Genomic DNA, 25,036 nt, shown 5'->3' with positions numbered 1-25,036 from the left:
GACAGATCATATATTTTTTCTTTTGTATGGGGTTTGTGAAGGCAGCAGCTTTTTCACTAATTTTTTGGGACCAATGACTCTATTCCTTAACTGTTTCCCAGTTTATAGATTTTGGGGTTATAGGATTAGGTAATCTTACAGGAATATAGTCTGGAAAAATAGCTCATGGATGTTGGTTGTTTTTTACCCAAAAATATTTTAGCAGCTTCAGTCTTTAAAATGATTATTCAAGGATCTTAAAATAAAATTATTCAATATTGTTATATTCAGTATGTCTCAGAGCAAATGTGATTAAGCAAAGTTATGGGGAATGTGCATTTTTAAAATTTCATTCCTTTTATTTCAATTTAGGTGATCTTGAATTGAGGGCTTCAACATTTCTTCTTATTGACTCACAACGGGGGATTCTAAACATTCAAGAGACCCAAGATTTGGATGCTGGCGATTATACCTGTGTAGCTGTCAATGAAGCTGGAAGGGCAACTGGCCACATAACTTTGGATGTTGGCTGTAAGCATTCCATCCATGTCTGTAGAGGATGGGTAGATTTTTTTTTTCCTCTCTCCTCTCATCATTTCAGAATCAGCTACTTACTTTTTAATGTTCAGTTAAATTAAAATGACAAAATATAATTGTCTACCAAACTGTAAACTTGATCTTAAGGAAGAGTTAAGTTTTCTATTGCTGAGATTTGATTTTTGTTATAGATAAATAATAATGATGATGTTAAGTGAGGGATGTTCAAAAAATGTTGACATCAAAATTCATCCTCTATGACACCAAATTTGAAATGATTTATGCCTGGATGCTAAAATTTAGAGTAAGACTTGGGGTTCTACTTTGGGAATACTAGAGGTAATGTTATTCATTGGCAACTTGGTCTCTTATTTTTCACAAATCTTTTATTGCACTTTAGTGCTAAGAATGATGTTCTAACCAATCACTAATGCCATCTCCCAATGTATAGTGCAATGTCCCTAAATGTTGTGGTAGCAACTTGGTGGTAGCCGAAAGGATGTGCATCTATTCTTCTGGGAACTAAAAGCAATATCTAAACTATAGCTTGGTCATGTGCTCATTAACTTAAGTGAGCAGGTAAATGCCTATCCTTAAGAATATGACAGCAGTTTTCTCAGTCCTGGATATCTTGTACCAAAATGTAGAAACAACTTTTTTAAGGTTTTAAAAAGATTTTACCAAATTATGGTTAACTTTATGAATTATTGGTAGGATGTATACTTTGTCTTCTCATAGAAAAACACAAAGAGTGGAGAGGAAGGGGAAGGGAAAAGAAGGAAAAAGGAGAGGGCAAAAGGAAGGGGAGAGGAAGAGATGTCTGGGAAGAGGAATGGAAGAAAGGGAAAGGGAGGAGAAGAAAAGTAAGAGAATGGTAAGGGAAGTAAGGAAAGGGGAGTGGAAAGGGAAAGGAAAGGAATGTCTCTTATGAAATTTACCACTGAATCACTAATTCCAATTGCTTTAGCCTTACTCCCAGGCAAATAGAATCTGGAGTTAATTTTCATCCCATTTGCCAACCACTTCTGATGTTTGCCCTCATTCTTTATTGTTACCTCCAGTTTTTAATGGAGAGAATAGATCCCTTCATCAGCATAACATGGCAGCCAATGGTATGACAGGAAATGAAATAAAGGAAAAACAGAGTAGCAGATAATCTTTATCATTCTCTCTGAATTTCTCATTCCTTTTTTATATATACCCAGAGATTGCTTCCATTCTCAGTCTCCTAGATGTGTCTTGGCTTATGTCCTGCTTTCTATAAAAGTAGATATGTACATATAAAAGATAGATAACATAGAAATGTGAAATTAATACTGTAGAAAATGAATAATACATAAGGATCACTGGTTTTTTCTTACATTTAAGAGAACTTAATTAGACTTAACCAGAAAGATCTTGTGAAATATTGAGTGTCAAGATTGAAGTACTACATAAATGTTCATCATTCCTGTGCCAGTCATTTGGATTCCTAACTCCTTTATTTAAATTTAGGTATTTTGTGCCTTGAAAGAGAAATGTTCATTTGGCTATATTGCTGTGATTATTTTTTTTCTTTAAGCTGTCCAATTACCAGTTTTGTAGTTCTATTACTTTATGGCCATGACACCAAATTATATTTTAAAAATTTAATGTAATTTTTGGTTGCTTACTTCTTATGGTGAACTTCTTTTCTTTTTCTTTTTTCTATTTCTTTCTTCCCCCTCTCCTAAGACTGTAGCTTTAATCTGTGGCCATTTCAGGTCAACAGGGAAAGTTACTAATAATTTTTATTCTTCTGAAAAAGAACTAGTAGATTATGAAGTCATTCTGAGGAAAGGAACAGTGACTACATCAAACACAAAGTTATGCCTGGCAGAGATTTTATTTGTAGCATTCTGCACTGCCCTGGATTTCATTCCGAGGTTATGGTTTAAGTGTTTTGTGGTCTGGTACATTCAAAGCAGTATGCTCAGCCCCGTGGGTAAGGGGAAAGTCTTATATCAATCTGTTTGTCTCATGTGGTATAATAGTTGCCATAGTTAGTATCTATTTTAATTATCACTAGAATAAACAAAAGAAAAAGTGTTATAAGGCAGGATAAAAGTCCGTCTTCCAGTAATCTCACGATTTCATTTTAAAATATTCATATACCACCTATCTGTAGTTATTAACCACTATTAATAACTTAAACCGATGGGGTTTTTCAAGAACATATGATCCTTCTTTAAAGGGGCAGGGGAATCATGGCTGCAGTAACTTATCACTAAATATAACCTTAAGTGAACTCCATTGAATGGTTAGTTTAGGCAATGCTGCTTTTTGTTAGTAATTTAGATAATCATCTTACTTTATCTCCAGGTGAGTAAGAATATGTTTATCTTCTAGAAGCCTGCTACCTAATTCTCTAACTCCCTCTCCTTTGAATACTTACTTTTGGGACTGGGGGCGCAATCTTATGAAACCACAAATATTTTGTTGTTTTTCAGTCATCAGTCGTGTCCTGTTCTTCATGACCTCATTTGGGGTATTTTTGACACAGATGCTAGAGTGGTTTGCCATTTCCTTCTCCAGCTTATTTTATAAATGAGAAAACTGGGACAAACAAGGTTAAGTGACTTGTCCAGGGTCATACAGCTAATAAGTGTCTATTTGAATTCAGGTCTTCCTGACTCCAGACCAGATGCTCTATCCACTGAGCCACACATTTAAAACAACAACAACAAAAACTAACCAAAAAAAAAACAACCTCCCATAGCTTTTTGTTTATTTGATTGTTTGTTTTCCTGGAGTTACTCAGATAATTAAGGGGAAAGCAGGTGCTTGTACCCAATTTTTCCAAACTGATCATCTCCATTGCCCAATTTCACTGAGTGCTTGAGAACCTTCATTTTGTAATGAATAGAACTGTGATCAAAGTAGTTTATTATGGGGAGGATCATTTCATAGAATCACAGAATTTCAAGGCTAGAAGGGATCACAGTGGCTATATAGTCCAACACATACCTGAAAAAGAAACCCCACTATAACATACCCTAAAGTGGTCACCTGTCCTTTACTTGTAGACCTCCTGTGAGTGGGAACCCACTGTTTCCCATGGGAAAAAAGCAGCTTCCTCTGATTAGATTCCAAATGCCATTTGATATTAAAGAAGATACTCTGTGCAATTTCTGGCCTCAAGTAACCTATTTCCCTTTTGGACTGCTCTTACTGTTAGGAAGTTTTTCCTGACATCAAGCCTAAATGTGTTTCTTTGAAACTTCCACCACTTACTCCTAGTTCCTCCCTCTGGGAACAGAATAAGTCTAATCCTTCTTTAACATGACAATTTTTCATTAGGAATATCTCATAGCTTCCATCTCACAATCCACCACTTTGACAATTACAACAGTAGATAAAAAGAATTCTATTTAGCATGTTATATGAAGACTACTTCTGTTATGACATTAATCAAGGACCATATTTACATCACTTTAGAACTAGTAAGAGTATTCTTATCCTAGTAGGATAAGGATAGTCAGATAATAGTAAGACTTCTACAGTAGTCTTAGTTTTTAGTGCTCTTTGTAATAATTTATTTGATTTATAAGGGCAAAATAGTCATTATTATAAAAAATTGTTATAAATCTCTTTGTTTTATTGAGGAAGAAGAGAAATAATCCCTAATTTTCATGCAGAAGTAGAATTAGCAGTATGTGCAAGGTCTGGAAGAAGCAGTCATAGATGAGGATATAAAGGAAGGCAGTCTCTTTTTCCCCTTCCCAATGGAAAGTTGATTCATGCAATCAGGAACTGACCTTGCCATCTCCACCCTTCTCAGTTCAGCCATGTTAACCTATTTATTGTCTCTGTAAAACAGTAAAAGCCTGTTTTTTGATTACCAAGTTGATAATGTGATTCAACTGCTTTTACCAAGATAATAACACTGTTAGCATTTACCTCATAGGATCATTATGAGAAACAACTGAGAAAATAGATGTAATGTTAAATTGCCACCTACATGTCAGCTGTTATTATTTTCCAACTTTGCCTTGGCTTTCTGCCCTATTTCTATGATTCACTGATGCTCATGGTGCTGATGTGACAATAAAATGGATTACAATTAAAATGGTTTTTTACCATGACATTTCTCAAACCTCTGGTTTTGGAATATCCCTTGTATCTCAGTTTTCTACCTGTCCCCATAATATATCTGTCTGCAGTCTCAGCATGACACATGCTGAGATTTGTGCATTTCATTTGTATGTTACCTGTCCTAGGAGTAGTAGAGTACACAGAATAAATTTGGCTGACTGAATGACCACTTCAGAGAAAGGTATATGACTCACTCTTGGTCTGAGGGACTGGCTGTCTGTAAAATTACTCTATTTTACCAATCTTATTCATTTTGGAGAATTTAATCTCCATATCAGACGAGGTAAAGCTAAGTACAGAAACATACACATATACATACAGACACACAAAAAACACACATACATATAAATTGCTTTGAACCTATTATCTAACTACAGTGTGTATTTTATATTAAGAGCACATGTTTTGGATTCAGTTAAAATATATTGGAAACATGAAAGCCTACAAAATTCACACGTTTATTGGCAGAGTGCCTTGCTCTTGTACTTTTCCACTTAGTAGAAAAATCATTGCTAGAGAAAAAGCCTACACACACACACACACACACACACACACACACACACACACACACACACAGCCACAAAGCCAACTTATGGTTTCACATTTTAAAATCACAAAATCCTGATAACAAATATTTATTAAGTACATTTAAGGTATAGGCACTCTGCTAGGCCCTATGGTGATATAAAGTTGTGCAAGAAACAGTCCTGAGGGGAAGATAGGATTCTAGATATAATTTCCCAAGAAATTATAAATTTAAAACTCCCCAGAACTCTTACAATCAAAGGACAAAGTGAAAATAGAATCCATGTGTCACCTCCTTTAATAAATTCTTATAATGAAAACTCCTGGGAATGTCATAACCAAAATCCAGAGCTTCTAGAAAAAAAGAAAAAATACACAAGTATTCCCCCCCCAAAAAAAAAAGATTCCAAAAACCAAGGAGACACAGTAAGGATCACATGAAACTTGACGGCTGCCATATTAAAGAAGAGAAGAACATGGAATCCAATATTCCATAAAGCAAAAAGTAAAGGCTGATCCCCACAAATAAACCATCTGCCAAAACTAAGTATAATTCTATGAGAGTTGGAGGGGATGGAGAGGAAAGGATGTTTAGTAAAATAGAGCATTTCTGAGCACTTTTTATCCAAAGGTCAAAACTGAGTAGATATTTGAAATGAAAATGTAGGACCCAAGAGAAATATAGGAACACACATTTTATTTCATTAGAAGAAAATCTATGGGGATAAATTATTTATGTGCTAATCAAAGGATAAGAAACAAATGTTTTCTTCTAATCTTTATGTTTTTAAAGGTTATAGAGAAAGGTAAACATATTAGAGGGCCTGTGGAGGGTTTTGCTCTGTTGAAATATCATAAGACAAAAAGTTTGGAACAGAAAACTATTTTTATTGGAGGGGGAAAGGAGGAATCATGACTGCCATAACTCGTCATCACTAAATACTATTTTAAGTGGATCTGAAGTAGATACTCCATTGAATAGTTTTGTTGTTAATAATTTAAATAATTATCATATTTAACTTTTAAGAATCAACAAACTTAATCTTCTATAGGAATCCTTTCCTCATTCCCATCACCCAGTAGCTAGTACATTATTTCTCCAAACTACCTTATCCTTTTGTATGTGCATATGTGTGTGTGTGTGTGTGTGTGTGTGTTTCCTCTATTAGATGTAAGCTTCACGAGGGAAAGAATTTTTCATGTGTGTCTTTGTGTCCCCACAAAGTGCCTAGCACATAGTAAAGTACCTGATGTACTTGATGAATTCTTTTTGATAGATTGATTGGATCCTATACTTGATTTCAAAATATCAGCTTCACAAGTCTGAGTTGGAGAAGAGATAGTTAGATAGCAATTCATTAGAAAAAGATCTAGTTATTTTAGTTGCCTGCAGGTTCAACAGAAGCATATAACATAGCATAACCCCAAAAGTTTATTCTTTAAGTACTGTGCATTTTCACCTGGAATCTTCATTCCCACTTTACAGCTTATTGTCACATGATACTGGGAAGTTTGCTGTTTATTCTATTCTTATCTTGAAATCTTGGGAGAACTAAGACTCTTATTCACAATTCTTAAATTTATGCAATTGACAGTGACTTTTGATCTCTTAATATATATATTCCCCTGCTCTTTGCCAAGGAAACATCCTATTGTCCTCTCCTTCTCTCCCCAAATTACCAAATTATATGCCTCATAATCCATAATATTAAATATTTCACATATTATTCATGATGAACTTTCTGTAACATATTGGTTACTCCACTTAGTTGGTCTTACAGACTGCTTCCTCCATGCTTATTACTCCTTTTCTGAGTTGGTCAAGGTGTATCTGCTATATCCCTCATCTGCACTTGTTACATTTTGGTTATTGGAATGCTAGAGAAAAGGCAATTGTCCACTTTGTTCCCGGTGTAGGAGCTTCAACTCATTTGTTAGTTATGTTAGATCCCAGTCAAAATGGCATCTGTGATGTACTTCTTATCTTTAACTATATAAATACTTGTTCATTAATGTACTCATGCTCTTAATCCTTTTTCAACTCTCTAGGACGTCGAGAATTAACTTTTCCCTTTTCAGTGAATTTCATACTCCGTTATTCTTATTCATATTAATGATTCTCAAAGCTGGGTTTTTCTTTGAAACCCAAATGTGAAAGGGGTATTTCTGTTTTGAGAAATAAATGGGATTCAGAGCATGAATAAGATTTCTAGGATATGCACTGATAATTTGTTATAATTTACTTTAAATTTAAAATTTGCGAATGAAGTCATTTTAAGTTAAATTCTCTCCAAAAGAGTTTGATTAATTTAGTCCCAAAAGGTTATTATTTTTTAAAAGTTCCATGGAATGAATGTCAAAGAGAGAACATTACAGTATTAATTAACAAGTAATATATAATTCCTTGAAGAAAGGGTACTTGATTTAAGGTGTCACACTACTGAACTATGTTACTCTGAAGATTACAATTTAACTTTTAGTTTGTAAAATAAGGATAGTAATATTTACTTTTTCTGTGTGCAGACTAAGTTGATAAGTGTCTTTGGAAAAATTATAAATATAAATTCAATTAACAGAGTGAATAAGAGAATATTTATTAAATGGTCCTGAATATTGTACTATTTGTCTATTTTTAATCAACTTATCTTAATCTCTTTCAGCTTCCCCAAATTTTATACAGGAACCTAGTGATATATCCATGGAAATTGGTTCAAATGTGACATTACCTTGCTATGTTCAGGGATACCCAGAACCAAAAGTCAAATGGCGACGGCTGGACAACATGCCGCTTTTCTCAAGGTCCTTTGCAGTTAGTTCCATCAGTCAGCTCAGAACAGGATCCCTCTCTATTATCAGTAGGTTAAATTAATTAAATATGCATATGTATATACACATTCATATAAGTATATGTGCTTTTAAATATGTGGTTTGTGTAGATGTTTTAACTATATCAGAGAGTTAAGGGTACAGGATACAACTAATAAATAATATTTTGTTGATGTAGCAATTTAGCATCACCATGTTGAATTATCCGTCAACTCCTAGGAAGGTAGTTGACATTTTTAGGCCTCTGGATTTGTTATAGCAAAATTATGTAAGTCTTCTCAAAGTCCTGATGGTAACAAGTGGATCGATGGGCTTCATCCTATTCATCAGCTTTGAACTAATTGTGTCAGAAAAGCATAAAGCATTATTGAAATTTATTTCATTTAACTCTTATTTTCATGAAGTAATGCACCTTAAGTTATAGATAAGCATTCTGAAAACCAATATGGAAACCTTGGATTATGGGCTATGACTATCTAAAGCAAAAATATCCTGTTGCAAAGTATGATTATCTGATTATCCACATGTTAACTTTTCATGGCTTCAAAACTCTATATATTTAAGCATTTATTAAAATCATTCCATTTTTCAACAAATGCTTGAAAGTTAGCACTAAAAAAAGCAAAATGTTTAGATTACTTGATAATTTTTTCACTTTTTGTATAGATCAGGGGAGAGCAAAATAAGGCCAGAGGGCCAAATCTGCCCTAGCCCTTAAACTAAAAATTTGTTTTACATTTTTAGATGCAATAAAACTTTATTTAAAAATGTAAAAGCCATTCTTAGCTAGAGGGCCATGCAGTGGGGCAGGATTTGACGCTTGCTATAATTTGCTGACCCGCAATAAAGATATTTTGGCACTCTACCTATAATAAAGAACTAAGGATTTCTAAAGCCCTCAATTAGGTATCCAAATCTAAAAGTAAAATGAATTAAATCAATCAACAAATATTTACTGAGTCTACCACATGCTATGGTAGATGTAAAAGAAATATGTGTCAGAGTCCCTCCTCTCGAAAATACTTGTAGTCTATTTGAAGAGATTAAAATTAATGTTCATGATATGATTAAAGAAAAATTAAGTGATAAACTATGTGGTGCTCACTATAATAGAAATTTGGTGAAAAGGACAATTAAAATGTGGACTAGTTAAGGGATTAATCTTCATAGGAGAGGTAGAATTTGAGCTGGCCCTTGATTTCAGTCCAGTGAAGGAAAAAACATCCTAAGAATTGGTGGCATCCAAAAGTGAAATACCCTTTCTCTGCAGTCTTCTTATTGAAGGTCTTCAAGCAAAAGCTGAATTAACTATGTGTAAGGCGTATTGAAGTAGAAATACATTTTAAAGTTTGGATTGAATTAGGAAGCCACTTAAGGTTTCACCCAACTCTGCAATAAGATGATTCTGTAGTTTCATGAAGGAATGATAATATTTAGGAAGATCTGGTGGAGAAAGGAGAACATTTCAGGAAGGCGGCATAACACCAGCAAGTAGAACCTACCCACCATTACATATGTGCTGAACACCAAGAAGGTAGTCCTGCCTAGAATGAAGGATGTGTGTAAAAAAGAAGTGGGAAATTTATTTGGAAAGGAAGGTAGATCAGATTATAGAGGGTCTCAGAGTACTAAGGACTTGATGTGATGGTCAACAAGGAACCACTATCAGATCTTGAGCAATAAAATAATAATAGCATGATGAAAGTGTTTTTTATGGATTTTATTCTATATTAGATTATAAGGCAAAACTGGTTGCCAGTTAAAAGGATATCACATAACTTCAGGCAAAACATTATGAATATCTAAGAAGAGATGATAATAACAAAAATTATAAGGAAGGGATAAATTTTAGCAGCATTGGGATTTGATGACAGATTGGCCATATGTAAGAAAGGAAAAGGAAGAGTCAAAGATGACTGTGTAGTCTCAGACACTAGATAAGCAGCAGGGTCACTGACAAAATGAAATGATTGGAAAGATAAATAAATATAAATTAATTTCCAGTAATTTTTTTTATTTTTTCAAGTTATTCCAAGAGTCAGTATAAATATTTTTAAATTAACTCAAAGTTAATATTGTGTGGAGTAATTAACAAGATGATTGATTGAAATTTTCCCCTTGTTCTGGGTATTTTGATTTTGAATAACAGACGTAGACTAGGTTTACCATGTGTCCTTTTTGAACAATGTTCATGAAAGAACTGAGAGTTGATAGAACTTAAGCATTTTAAATTCTAAGTGGGCAGCTGCATTTTCTCTGAAAGTCTTACTGAAACAGTAAAATTAAGTTAAATGTTTTGGCACTTAGGAATACTTTTTCATAAATCTCTTCCTTTCCATTTTAGATTTGTGGGCCAGTGATAAAGGCACTTATGTTTGTGAAGCTGAGAATCAGTTTGGAAAGATCCAGGCACAGGCGACCATAACAGTGACAGGACTTGGTAAGAAGACTCTAGTAATTATTCTGATAATAGGGTATCTCAGAATCTTTTACATACTAATGCCAACACTCCATTCCTTGTTATGATTAGAGATGTGCCTGGGATCATCTTTTTTTTGTTTATTTGTTTTGTTTTTAGTCAACTGGGGTTAAGTGACTTACCCAGGGTCACACAGCTAGTAAGTGTCAAGTGTCTGGTCTGAGGCCGGATTTGAACTCAGGTCCTCCTGACTTCAGGGCCGGTGCTCTATCCACTGTGCCACCTAGCTGCCCCGATCTTTTTTTTTTTTATAGAAAGATTTTGTTTCCTTATTTCAAAAACATTGGAACTACAGCCACAGTGAGAACAAGTCCTCTCATTTAACAACTGAGGAAACTGAGGCCCAGAAGTTAAGTGGTAACTTTGTCCCTGGCTAAGATTTCAATCCATCCTCTTCTGATATACAATTAAACACTGAAGGTCTTGAGTGTACAGTCAAGCAGTTGCTTAGCTTCAACAATAGCACAGGGATACCAAATGTGTGTGCTGGCCTTCAGCCTTCCATTTTCTGCAAAGGTACACTCGGTAACCCATATGAGGGTGGAAGTTTCCAGAAGAGAGTTGGCAATATGGGGTTGGATCTTGGAGAAGATATCAGAGATGAGCACATAAAGGTAGGAGTTATGTGCACAGTGGTTATGATTTATATCTTGGAAGAGAATTGAGAGAGAGAGAGAGACAGAGATACAAAGAGAAAGATAGGGGGAGAGGAAGGGGGAGAGACAGAGACAGAGAGAGACAGAGAGAGAGACAGAGAGAACAAACTAAGGTAGAGCTTTGAAGGATACTTCTCACTGGGCAGCTAGGTGGCATAAGGGATAGAGTGCTAGGCCTGTAATCAGAAAGACCTTGAGTTCAAATTTGCCCTTAGACACTTACTGGCTGTGTAACCTTGGGCAAGCCACTTAAACTCTGTTTGCCTCGGTTTCCTCAACTATAAAATGGGGATAATAATAGCACATACCTGCCAAGGTTGTTGTGAGATAATATATGTAAAATGCCTGGCATATATTAGGTGCTATATGAATGTTTGCAATCATTATTATTATTAGTCCTTAATCATCTCATCTTTCCCACAGCTTCAACTATTTGCTCTATATAGATGGATTTAAAAATTCATACTACATACATACATGTATACATATTCCAAGCTCCCTTTCACAATTGAGCTTCTCTGAACCATGAATCTTTTTAAATGTTAATGTGGATAAGAATATGAAGCTGAAACAACCATCAAAGTGATCAACCTAAATAATGAAAAGTGATTGACTCTGTAAGCTGGACAGCTTACCCTTTCTCAGCATCCTAATCTCAGTTTTTTAATTTTTTATTATAATTTAATCTGTTTACTGTCACACTAACTAGATTGGGAGTTCTATGAGAACAGGGACCGGGTCTCATTTAATCTTTATGTATCCCTTCAGTCTCAGCATCTAGCAGAATACTCTGCATATGTTAGGTGCATAACAATTTCATATTATTCTTTACTTTGAGAAATAACATTGTTCATTGCCTGCTCCTCAGATACGATACTTTGGTTCTCTTGTCTTTTTTGACCAGACCCCTAGTATTGTCATTGAACGTGCAGAATCTCTTATTTACTCTATTATTAGGCTTGATTTTCAAGTTTTCTTCCCAAAACAGAGGATTTTAAATATAATTTAAGATTTCTGTTTTCTATAGTCATGTTAGTCATTATGCAGACATTTGTTTTCTGTTAAAAACTCACCATTTATATTTTGTCATTACTTTGGCAAGTATGTATGTGCACTGGTAGAATGAGCAGTTTAGTCAGAAGACCTGGGTTTTAGTTATTTTGCTCTTCTTATAGTAGATACTAGACAACTAGGTGCCTCAGTGCCTTAGGGTCAGGAGGACCTGAACTTGAATCCTACCTCAAATATTTTAGCTATGTAACCCTGGGCAAATCAAATAACTTCACAGTGCCTCAGTCTCTTTGTCTGTAAAATGGAAGTAATAATAGCACCTACCTTGCAGAGTTGTTGTGAAGATCAGAAGAGGTAACAGTTATATAGCATTTTGCAAACCTTAAAGCACTAAGTTAATGATAGCTTTCAGATAGGGTATAGGTAGCTTATTATTGTGGATGAGGCCTAATTAAATGTACCAACTTCTTTCTTGCATTCAGTTGCTCCACTTATTGGAATCAGCCCTGCTGTAGCCAATGTAATTGAAGGGCAGCAGCTTACTTTGCCTTGCATCTTGTTGGCTGGAAATCCTATTCCAGAACGTCGATGGCTGAAGAACTCAGTTATGGTAAGAGCATTCTTTTGATTGAAAAATTGAAGGATGTGTGATAAATATATTATAAATTACATTTGGCAAGTTATCAAAAACATTAGCAAGTGAACAGTTTTAAACAGTGTGTAATTTGGGTTGGGAAGGGGAGGGGATAAAGAAGTCTCATTGAGGAAAAAATTGTCCCTGGTATATAGTTTTTACAAGATTGAATATTTCTAAATCCTACCACTGACTTTTGTTCTTTCAGAGAGAGAGAGAGAGAGAGAGAGAGAGAGAAAGAGAGAGAGAGAGACTGACTATCTCACTAACATAAAATTAAAACACTGTAATGTCTCACCTCAGCACAATATAAAATTTAGCAGCCCTGTGTAAAGCCTCTACCGATGCTTTGTATATTAACCCTCCTTTGTAAGTAATTTCAACTATTGCCACGAACTAAGATCATAGGATTGGATCACAGGATTAGATCATAGCATTAGATCAGGAAGGGATGGTAGAAGCCATCTGATCCAACAACCTCATTTTACAAATGAAGAAACCAAGGTCTGAAGACTTTTACTGATTTCCCTGGGGTCATAGAGGTGGTAAGTGATAGAGATAGGATTTGAACTCAGATCCTCTAACTCCAAAGTGACTATGAACCACAGTTCCTCTCAAAGGCATACTTACTTTGATTACAAACTATTTTCAAATGACAATTCCAAGATTGCTGAAAGTACTTGAGTGTGCACATTTTTATTGTGATAACAATGTTGGATTCTTTCACTGGATTTCTTGACACTGTTTTACATGTCTACTTTCCAAAGATATAATCTTTGGAATAGTTCAAAGTTTTTCCCATTTCTCCAGCAACATTTAGGATCACATCAGTGGCATGTAGATAAAACCTTTATTAAGCATTTACTGTGTTCCAGGCACTGTGCCAAGCACTGAAAATATAAGCACAAGCAAAACCAAAGGCCATCTCTTTATATTGTAAATGGGAAAAGACAGCATATAAAATGATACTGGAAGGGGAAGCCAGATGGTGCAGTGGATAGAGTCAGGAGGACCTGAGTTCAAATCCTCACACACTTACTAGCTGTGTGTCTCTGGGCAGGTCACTTAACCCTGATTGCCTCCCCCCCAAAAAAAAATTCATCTGGAGTGTCATGGGCTGGTCTGAGCTTTGAAGAGAACCTGATGGCTGTTGTGGGTACTCCGTCAAATGTAGATTCAGAGGAGAACTCACCAATCAGAATAAGAAGTGACAGGGGTAGAGGTGTTGCTTACTGAGAAGGCTGCTGGGGTAGAAGTGGAGAAGGTCTGGAGCACCAGGGGCCAATCCAGGTTTGAAGAGAACTCTGAATAAAGAAATACTATTTACATGGAGTACATTTGCTATAGTATGCATAAATTTCATGAAAATGGATCTAAAATACGTATTAATTGTACCCTCAAAACTCAATGTTATAAGAAATTACTTCAGTAAACACAGGCCCCCCTTCTTTTTTCCCTATGTCTAGTTCTTACAATGCTATTAGAAGAAGTATAGTGATTGGAAAAAAATGCAGAGATAGTAATCATTTTACTATATTCTGGTACTTTTCTATCAATCCCATTCTGTGTCAGGCCAAGGAGGAACCTCATTCTCCCCCACCAGTTGGCTCTGGGGTGGCTTTCCTCTCATCAACACCAGATTCCCCCACCACTGTTGTTAAGAAGGAAATGGGTTTCCAAGACACTTCCATTTCTGTAGTTGATGAGTCGACTTTATTAGAAACTGACACTTAGGAAGGAAACAGTGTGATAGAAGATGATACCAAGAACCAGAAATCCCAAAACAAGTTGCAAAGTCAAATGCAGCAGATACCAGTCTACTTCCAAGGGATGGAGCCTCTTCTTGGGGATCTCAGTAACTATCCAAGATGATCCTTAGTTTCAGAACTAATCCATTTTAGTAGGGTTATACAAACTGGTGAAAATTTTTATTTAGATAGGGTTCTTAACTTGTGTGTCATTTTAAATTTAGTAGTTATTAAGAGCATAAGATCATGGATTTTGGATCCAAAGGACTTCTAAACCTCTCTTTTTATAGACAAGGAAATAAGTTTAGTGATGCATGACAGGCAGATTTTTTTTTATCTAAGTCATAGGGAGGAAATTTGGTTTCCTAGTAGTTTTTTTAAAAAATTTAGAAATTTTTATACTAGTTTTGTATTGCCTGCCTGGTGGCCTAGGAGGTATAAGTATATGCTAACCTCAGGATCATTCCATCTCTTTTGATCTGTCACCTGGGCTTTTTCCTTATGGCTGCTGAATCCCTTTTGGCCCCAGTTTTCTATCATTTGTTCCAAAAACCCACCCTGTCTACTAGATAAAGGTCACCCATTTGTACTAGAAAACCTATCCTTTAATTGTCCTGCTTTGGGATGAATTTCCTCTTGTTGATTTATGATTAGTCTACATCTCCAAGTGTGATGTAGTATTACTCCAGGTTGAATCCTCTTTAAAAAAAATGAAAGAAAGACAGATATGTGGAGATGGTGGTAATAAATAGAGACAAGGAGTATACTTTTGGTTTCACTGGTAAAGGAAAATTCCTAAGAGAGGAAGGGCAAGATGGAAACTTCTCCGCAACTTAAGATGTTGGAGAGTTGCCTACCACACTGAAAAATTAAATGACCAGGTCACCTAGCCAATATGGGTTACAGGCAGGACTTGAAGCCAGAACTTCCTTCCATCAAGGCCAACTCTATCCATCACATCATGCTGCCTCTTATGTGGCCACCTAATAGCATGTCATATTTAACTAGAAACATTGACAGCCTTTGTCTGGCATGATTCCTGTCTCACTGTGTTTATCTCCATTGCTTATCATGCCTATAATTCTATAAGTAATAATAACCTGATATTTTAGATAATGGTTTCATGAACTATTTTGCAGTTTACAAAACAATTTGTGTTATCTCATTTGATCTTCACAACAATCCTATGTAGTAGTGGTAGTAATAGTAGTAGTAAGCAATAATAGTAGTAGTGGTAGTGGTAATGGTGGTAGTAGTAAACATTTATTTAGTGTCTACTATATACTGGTCACTGTGCTAAGTGCTTTACAAATATTGTGTCATTTGAATCTCACAACAACCCTGGAAGAGAGTTGCTATTATTATACCTCATTTAATATTTGAGGAAATTAAGGCAAACAGAGGTTATGTGACTTGCTAAAGATTGTGCCGCTAGTAAGTTTCTGAGGTCATATTTGAACTCAGGTCTTCCTAACTGCAGGCCCAGAACTCTTTCACTGCACCACATAGCTGCACATCTGCACCTTCATCTATGTAGGAAGAAATAGACCAAGAGAAGTTAAGTAATTTGCCCCTAGTTGCACAAGTATTAAATGTATGTGTGAGGTGGGATTTGAGCCTAGGCCACTCCTGACTTCAGGGTCCAGTACTTAAGATTAAATGGCCATTGCATTGCCAAAATGACTGCCTTAAGAACCGCTGACCTTTAGTGTGCCGAAATAAAAATGTAACCTGCTTGTGTAGAGGTAATAAGATCTTCTACTTAGGAAAGAGCATCTTCAAGCTAAGTTTATCTTTTTTAAAGTAGATTTGGATGTTAGATAATAACTAAAATATACAGAAGCATGAAACTTGACTCTCTGATAAATGTTAATGCAAATTACTTGTGAGGCTTCTCATTATTAAATACAGTTGTAACTACTGTTGCACTGTGGATTTGTTCTCTCTTGTAAGTAGCTTTTTTCCTTTTAATATTTTTTAGAGCAGAAAACAAAAAGATTTTAAAAGATTTCTTGGTTTTCTATAACTTCCCTCATACCTGATGAAAACAATGTCTAAAATTGAGGACTAGGCATGGGCTTGACTTTATTTCTGAAAATTGCCCTCTTTTTTTTTTTCTCTCTAAGTTGATTCCAAATCCCTATATCAGTATTCGTAGTGATGGGAGCCTTCACCTTGAAAGAGTTCGCCTTCAGGATGGAGGCGAATATACCTGTGTGGCAAGTAATGTTGCTGGAGCTCACAATAAAACTACAAATGTCAATGTGTATGGTAAGAAATCTGTTCAGTGAAATCTTTGCCCTAAATTGTTACTAAAACATGGGTATCATAAATTAAAGCAAATACCAAACTAATCCCCTTTAAAGTTCTGAAATAAATTTGCATTGTTTTTATTCTTATAGAAAGCTTTATTTTAATAAAAAAAAAACTACATGATTAATGACTTTTCCAGACTCCTCTTTTCTACTCAGAAAATAAAAATGCTAGGGGGAGTTGGCAACTCCTGCTTGCCAAGTGCTTGTGTAAGTAGTTTCTTAATTGATAAAAGGGAACACAACTCAGAGAAAGAGAGAATGTTTAAAAATACATTGTGATTTCAGGCAAGTTGAATACTTTATACCTTCCAAAATTGCCTTCCCCTTGCTGATTGTGCAATAAGCTTGTCCTTAAGAATGACCTCCTAGTCTTCCAAAGTTGGTTTGAACTTTTCATGCGGTCACTACTGCTTGCCACATATATACAATCCTCACGCATCTTAAACATTTTAAAGGTCACTGATTTTTTTTTAAATGATAGAACACCTTTTTTATTTATTCCTGCCAAAGGTCAACATATTGTATCTCATTTGTAAGTGACGGCCTTGTAATTATTTGAGGAATTAGATTGCTTTTTTTCTTTTGAGAGATTAGCAACACGTTTACCAAGTTACTGAAAAATAGCTCTGGAGGAGGGGAAGAATGGAAGTAAATAGCTTAAGACAAGATTTTCTATTGGCTAAAGAATATTAAGTTGCTATCATAGATTTGCTATCTCTTTTATATATAGATCACAACCTATCCTTCCCCATCTTGTGTGACTATCGTCCATGTGTGCCTATCACTCTTCTACAGGGAGTCTATCCAGTATGCTAAGGTCCTTCTAGATCTCTTCACACTGTATGTGCACCACTGCCACATCCAGGCAGTTATCAATTGCTATGTAACTGGCTCATCACTTAAAAAAAAGTATTGATGGTGAATACATCTGTCTGATGACATCCTTTATACTGCCAGTTGAAAAATACAGTACTTTGAAAATATTAGAATGGCAAGCTGGGAAATGACCTTATGTGTCTCCTGACTCTTGGCAGAGAAATGATGGACTAGATGTACGGGATGAGACATTCATTTTAGACATGTGTTGATTTGTTTGGTGTGAGAAAATGGGTAATGCTAGAGATTCAAAAAAAGAAAAGAAAAGGATATCAATAAGATATTAAAAATGCACAACTTAAAACAAAAATGCTCAGGAGGGGACACAAACAGGATCATTTTCTTACTGTTCTGTTAAATTTAGCATGCAGTTTAAAAAACAGAAGTGCATTGTCTTATATATAGTTTATTTTTTTATTCTCCTTTGAATAGTGAAATGTTTGTTGATCATTATGGTTATAATAATTTTAAAGGACCTTAAGGTGACCATTGAGTTCAGTGGCTTTCAGTCCTTTTTGGTCTGCAAACTGCTTAACTGTACAAAAACATCTTGAGAGTTAGCAATTTATCTTCCCTCTCCACCAACTGGGAGTTGCTATTACAATCTCTCCCTTTCTCTAAACTGATGTTTCTCTAGATGAGATAATGTTGATGGTTATACTGAAACAATTAACTTCTAAAAATGCTTGACACAATAAACAAATGCCTGGATATTTATGCAAAAGATCAACTGAAGGGTAACTGTGATCTATATATTGAGATCTAATGTCTCCCACTTGTCAATACAAGGCAACTATTCACCATTACACAAGTAAGTGATCCTCTATTCTCCTAATAAAGTAACGCTCAGTCTCCTTTAGTAACATATTTTAGGCCAGTCAGTGGAGCTAGTCGATTAGTTTAAAATAGAAAGCACCATCCCCATGTACTTGGAATTAGTACCTTGGATCTTCAAAGCATTCTTGTGACTGACTTTTTCATTTTCATTTACATGTAGGCACTGCATTGGTACTTGCCTAAGCAGATTTTTCTGGTTCCCCAATTTCCCTTAATTATATTTACCACCATTCTTACAGTTGCCCAGTCATGAGATTCATGCCTTACGAATAACATATCCTCAATATATAGCAGTTGAAGGAATGAATTAACAAATATGTGTAAGTTCAAAGTAAAATAGAGTGTTGAACAATTAATCACCTAATAAATTTGGCTGATACAGTTTTTTTCTGGATGGTTTAGAGGAGGTTTTATCAATGTCCAAATTTCCCCAGTTATTAAAATCCTCTATTCTCTATTTCATCTTTATTTCTTGCACTTAGTATTTATTTGGTAAAATGGCATATCTAAGTTGTTCAAATTGTTGTACCAGCTAAGTTGACAATTCCAAAGAAATTCCAAGGATTCAGTCTGCAACTTTATTATTCCTTTCTCTGAGGAGTCGTCCATCATTCCTTTTATCACCTACTGTATTCCTTCAAAGTCTATTCTTGAATTATTTTAGGAAAATATATTTCCTTTTCTAAGCTAAATATATCTTTAAAGTTTTAATTTTGTTTAAAAAAATTAGTCTTTTCCCTTATTTTTCATGGTTAAATATGGTCCATTTTTCTGTAGCTGTTTATTTTATTGATGATATAGGAGAATGTATGCTTTCTTGTTGAGTTATCTCCTTAAGATTTACTTCTTTCTTAAGGTTGCATGAGTGAATGACTTTTCCATCTTGTTTTTCTTCCTGCCCCATGGTTGCTCTCATGAGGTTCAACTTAGGCCCTCTATATGATTAAATTTTAAGAATTTTTATGAGGTTCCTGATAAAGTCAATTAATCATTGTCAGTTGGCCAGTGATTCAGCATACTAACTTGTACTGTATGTTTCTCAGAAGCTATTTCCTTGCCAGGCTTTTCAAACTTTCTAAAAACTGTAATAATTTTAATTTGAAATAGAATCTAGAAAGTGTAGAGGGGTAGATATATAGGACTGACTATTGAGCCATGACATATTTTTATGCTTGTTTTTCTTTTTAGTTCTGCCAATTATTCAGCATGGACAACAGATATTCAGCACAATTGAAGGAGTCCCTGTAAGTTTACCATGCAAAGCAAGTGGAGTTCCCAAACCAGCTATTGTCTGGTCCAAGGTAAGTATCTTATTTTAGTTAGAAGAAATACTATTACTATTGGACCTTAAATAGTAGATTAAATAGTGCTTCTTCATTATAACTCCATTGATAGGGACATATCCTATCCTAATGTAGATATTAACACCCTTATGGCCTCATAGATAGTACTCATAAGTTGAGGTTGCCTAAAAAAATCCATCACCTGCTGTCCAAACATTTGGAAATGAAACTTTCCAAACTTAGACTAGCCTTCTAAAAACTGACGCAGAGTCCATCTCCTAGACTCTGTGAAAAGCCCTTCCATCTTAGTAGGATCTATCTTTTTTTTGCATAAACATCATTTGAAAATAAAAGGGCACATCCACACCATGATGAGACATCAGTATATGGATTTAACAGAGCCAATCTTCTATAAAAACAGAGGCAAAATGTAAAATAAAGATTTATTGTATCTATTTAGTATATACAACTAAAATATTATGACATATAATTGCATTTCACACTCTTAAAATCTCAGTGACGTGAAGAACACTTACTGTTATTTGTATTTGACATAATTTGAAGCATAGTGTTTCAGTTGGTCACATAGTCCAGTGGCAAAACTATTCCTAGGACCTATTTCTCCTGCTTACTCAGTGTCCTTGAACTAAACTGAACTACCTTCTCTTCTTTTTTTCACCTTTTTCCTTGGTAGATGAGGAAAGACGTGTCTTGGCAATATCTTGGATTCCAGTAATGAAGTGACCTGATACTTTTCTTTGCCTCTAAATCTCTGTTCTGTAATAGAAGGGGTATTTGTGTTAAAATAGTTTAAGCTATGTATTATTTGGGAATAGAAAAGTATATATATTTTTGTTTTCTCCCAGATAGTGTCATATCTCTATTGTCTAAACACATGTTTACACATTCATTGATCTTTATTCTATTTCATAGAAAGGAGAACTGATTTCTCCCAGCAATGCTAAATTTTCTGCAGGATTAGATGGAAGTTTATATATAGTGTCACCGGGAGGTGAGGAAAGTGGGGAATATGTCTGCACTGCCACCAATGCAGCAGGATATGCCAAAAGAAAAGTTCAACTGACAGTTTATGGTAAGAGCCTATTTGAAGAATGTTTTTCATTGACACCTTCTATCCTTGCCAAAACACACAGCTGTCCTTTACATAACCTTACCCAAAGATTGTACCCCTAAAGTAAGGCTTGATTTTTCCCAAAAATGTAGTCTTTTTGCCAACTTAAATCTCATATAAGGGCAACTCTACCCAACTATGATTTTGGTTTTAAGGGGAGACATATATAAGCGCATGGAAAATTTTATTATGTTTTCTCAGCGTAATATGCTCATTACACCCAACCTTTGAACAGTAATACCAGTTAGTTAAAAGTATTAGTAAGCCAAACCTCAGTTATGTCTTGGGTTAGAGTTGTGCCCTAGAGGGCTATTTTTTCAGATGGCTTACTTTAAGACTGCATTTTTGCTGACCTTCTCTTAATACTTGTACTAAAGCAAAAAAAGTGAGAAGTCTTCTAATTGCCTGCCTATCATTTTTTCCATATTCCTCATTTAAAATGTCTGGAAACCATTAGATGGCCCCTGAAATTTGGGACCATATGAAGTCTCTTTGCACATCAGTTTTTGAAAAATTTACTTATTTAATAAAAATAATAGCTAACATTTCTATGGCACTTTAAGCTGCCTAGAGGAAGCTAGATGGAGGAGTAGATCACACACTGGGTCTGAAGTCAGGAAGACCTGGGTCCAAATCTAGCCTCTGACACTAACTCTATGACCTTGGACAAGTCACATAATCTCTGTCTGCCTCAGTTTCTTCAGCTATCAAATGGAAATCTTAATAGCATCTGCTTCCCAGAGTTGTGGTGAGGATCAAATGAGATATTTGTTAAGTGCTTTGCAAAGTGCCTGGCCCATATTAGGCATTTAATAAATGCTTGTTCCTTCTTCTGCCTTTTAAGTTTAATAAGTAGTTTTACATATGCTATTTTGTTTTATCCTCTAAACACAGAGTGGTAAAATACTACAGGTGTTATTATTCACAAATTCCTACACTCACGTCTCATCATGGTGTGGATGTGATCCTGGATTCTCAAAGGCAATGCCAGGTGAATGTAAGCCTTGGCACAGTCTACCATCCTGGAAAAGCTTTGAGTGTGGTCCTGTACCAAGCAATATGCTAAGCTCTGAATATCTTTTAAAACTTATATTGATTAGAGTTGAACTTAAATGGAATGATAATTTAAAGATAAGTAATAAATAAGGTGGCACAGTGGATACAGCCCTGGCCCTGGAGTCAAGAGGACCCGAGTTCAAATCTGGCCTCTGACACATAACACTTACTAGCTGCGTAACTCTGGGCAAGTCACTTAACCCCACTGCCTAGCCCCCCCCCAAAAAAAGTAGTAATAGACCACTAACTTGATAGGACAAGACTGAAAGAATAAAAATGAGGAATAGATAGATTATACAATTAAAACAACATCAATATGACCTACTTAAACAAATTTTGACACAAAAAGGGAAATTGATAGAAAAATTATATTAATACCAATTACAAAATTTTTTTCAGAAGTTTAACTTGTGTGCATCCATTGTTAATAATGAGAAAACCGAGAATGCCCAAAAACCATGTCAGTCCAAAAGCACTTGTGATTTACTTGCCAAGCAGAGAGATATTGCAGCCAATATATTTTGAAATATAAACTTATTTGTAAAATCATTTAGAGAAATGGAATGAAAGATTATGAACAGTATTGCCCCATAAAACTGAGAAGCAGTAGAAGGGGGAAAGTTTTTGGGTCTGTTTTTTGCTTTTTAAAGCTAGGCAGTAGAGCAAATTAAGTAAAGTCATCCCAACAGTAGATAAGGATGAGGCTAGAAAGAAAGCAACAAACAAAATATGGTTAGAAAAAAATCTGTAATATTTGTACTTTCAAGAACTTTTGGGTTCATAGACCAGGATACAGTTTTGAAGGTTGGCTTGCGCAGGCAGCAATATATTTACATGCAAGGATTTGTACAAGAGAAGCATTGTAAAAGATTTCATCCTAAAAATTCATGATTAAAAAAGAAGTTGTAGACATATAGTAAGAGTGAGAGATTATCAAAATGTTGGGTAGACCCCCTGCAGCAAGCTAATAGGTAGGCATGGATGAGAATTGCATAGGATAGATAGTCATGGTCAGGTTGCATCCATGGAATACATCATTGGAGGGAATACCCACATACATGAGATTAGTAGACTTTTTCTTTCTTTCCTTTTTTCTTTCTTTCTTTCTTTCTTTCTTTCTTTCTTTCTTTCTTTCTTTCTTTCTTTCTTTCTTTATTATACTATTTAAAGATGAAACAGAGACTTAAAGACACTAAAAGCACTTGATGATGGGAATACAGGTAAAATGTAAACTCTTTGAGGGACTGTTTTTGCCTTTCTTTGCATTCCCAGTTTTAGCCTAGTGTCTAGCACATAGTAAGCACATTGATTGATCATAACTAATAACTGACAGAAATAGAAATCAAACCCAGGTGCCTCTTAACTTTTCAAAGCCCAGTGTCCTTTCCACTGTAACATGTTTCCTCTCGTCATATTTCTGGTAAGTGACGTATGTTTTCTTTTGTTTAATTTTAAATAGATTTATTTCCCTTACTAAATAAATGAAATGTGTATTTTAGTAAGGCCCAGAGTGTCAGGGGATCAACAAGGACTAACCCAGGATAAGCCGATAGAGATCTCAGTCACAGCAGGTGAAGATGTCACGCTTCCATGTGAGGTGAAAAGCCTGCCTCCGCCCACAGTAACGTGGGCCAGAGAAACACAGCTCATCTCCCCATTCTCTCCCAGGTAATGAGTTTGTATGTGAACTGTGTCCTGTAAAAGCAGAAGTTCTCAGATACTGCTTCTCTCTCATTTTCTAAGTGCTTTAAAAACATTTTTAATGATTCAAATCTTGTCATTCAGGGAACTAATTAGGAAATGTGATTTTACAGAGAACACATACCTCATTTTTTATTTAAGTTTGAGGATGATTACATAATCCTAATATTCTTCCACATCTGTACGTTTCACAAAGTTAACTCTTGTTATAATCGAGACATGGACAATGGAGCCTCATTCTCAGAATATGCACAGCCTTCTCTACCTGCCTCCAAGCTGAATAGTTCTGGAGCTATATAGAATGTCTACACATACTCCAAATCACGGATCACAACTTTGTGATTACATGTCATTATACCTTTCCAGAAGTAGTTCCCATCTCTTTCCACTTGTGGCAGTAGGCAGAATACATTGCATATGCCCTGAGGATGGGCATGCCCTGGCTAGGCCCCTGTTACACTACTATACTTTCATTGAAGAGTACCTGTAGGATTTTGTTATTTTACCAGCTGAAGTGCCATTAGCTCAACAGGAATAATGCACAATACAGTCATTCATTTCTAGGATTTTCCACTTATTAACTTTCTAGGTTATCCTTCACAAATTAAGACACTGAAGTTATATACTAGAACAGAAGTGTCAACATGCTGTCTGGGGGCCTAACTCCACCATATGGCCTGAACCAGATTAAAATGTAATTGAGAAGTACTTAACAAAATACGTAAGAATACAGTAGAATATAGATAATGTTAAATTGTTTTCTTAGTCAATATACAGCCTGCAGAGATCCTTTATGGTTTAATGATCCTCTTTCTATTTGAATTTGACATCACTGTACTGAAGGGTACCTGACTGGCCTTTAATTATGACACACTTGTCATAATTAACATTGATCCTGACTTTAATACAATCAACTAAAGACTCAGATCAACAGCAAATTCCCTTGTCTTGAGGCTTGCAGATGTCAATCTCCTGTTCCCCTGAGATTTCTTCAAGATTCAACTCAGCTGCCTGAAGCCTTCTCTGTTCTCCCCACTATTCCTCCTTCCCTCCTCAAATTTTCCTGGACTCCTTTAATCTCTAATTTTCTTATTTCATTCTCTATTTTGTAGTATATTGTCCACTTAAATATTTCATCCTGTTCTGTATAACTTGATCTCCTTGAGAACAAGAAACAGTTTCATTTTAGTCTTTCTATCCAGAACCAAGGACAGCGCCTTACACTAGTAAGCTTGTAAATGTGTATTGAATTCAATTGAAAAAAAAAATCAGGCAAAGGCAACCTCAGCAGACCAAAATCAAACAGATAATTATGTCTCCCTTTCCTT

The 25,036-nt window shown here is 35.4% G+C and overlaps 1 protein-coding gene across 1 annotated transcript in view; it reads left to right on the top strand.

Moving 5' to 3' along the window:
- The window catches only part of HMCN1 (hemicentin 1), a 495,504-nt gene that overhangs the window by 246,890 nt on the left and 223,578 nt on the right, over positions 1-25,036 (top strand). Inside the window, 8 exon segments of the mRNA XM_020984406.2 lie at positions 352-510; positions 7,815-8,009; positions 10,325-10,420; positions 12,609-12,736; positions 16,635-16,779; positions 19,725-19,837; positions 20,753-20,912; positions 23,507-23,675. Coding sequence (XP_020840065.1) covers positions 352-510; positions 7,815-8,009; positions 10,325-10,420; positions 12,609-12,736; positions 16,635-16,779; positions 19,725-19,837; positions 20,753-20,912; positions 23,507-23,675 — 1,165 coding nt within the window.

This window comes from Phascolarctos cinereus, unplaced genomic scaffold, assembly GCF_003287225.1.
Source record: "Phascolarctos cinereus isolate Bilbo 61053 unplaced genomic scaffold, phaCin_HiC Scaffold_5;HRSCAF=322, whole genome shotgun sequence".
In the NCBI taxonomy this organism is placed as follows: domain Eukaryota; kingdom Metazoa; phylum Chordata; class Mammalia; order Diprotodontia; family Phascolarctidae; genus Phascolarctos; species Phascolarctos cinereus.
Note: the sequence above shows the minus strand (reverse complement) of the source record. Positions and strands in the feature narration are given on the sequence as shown.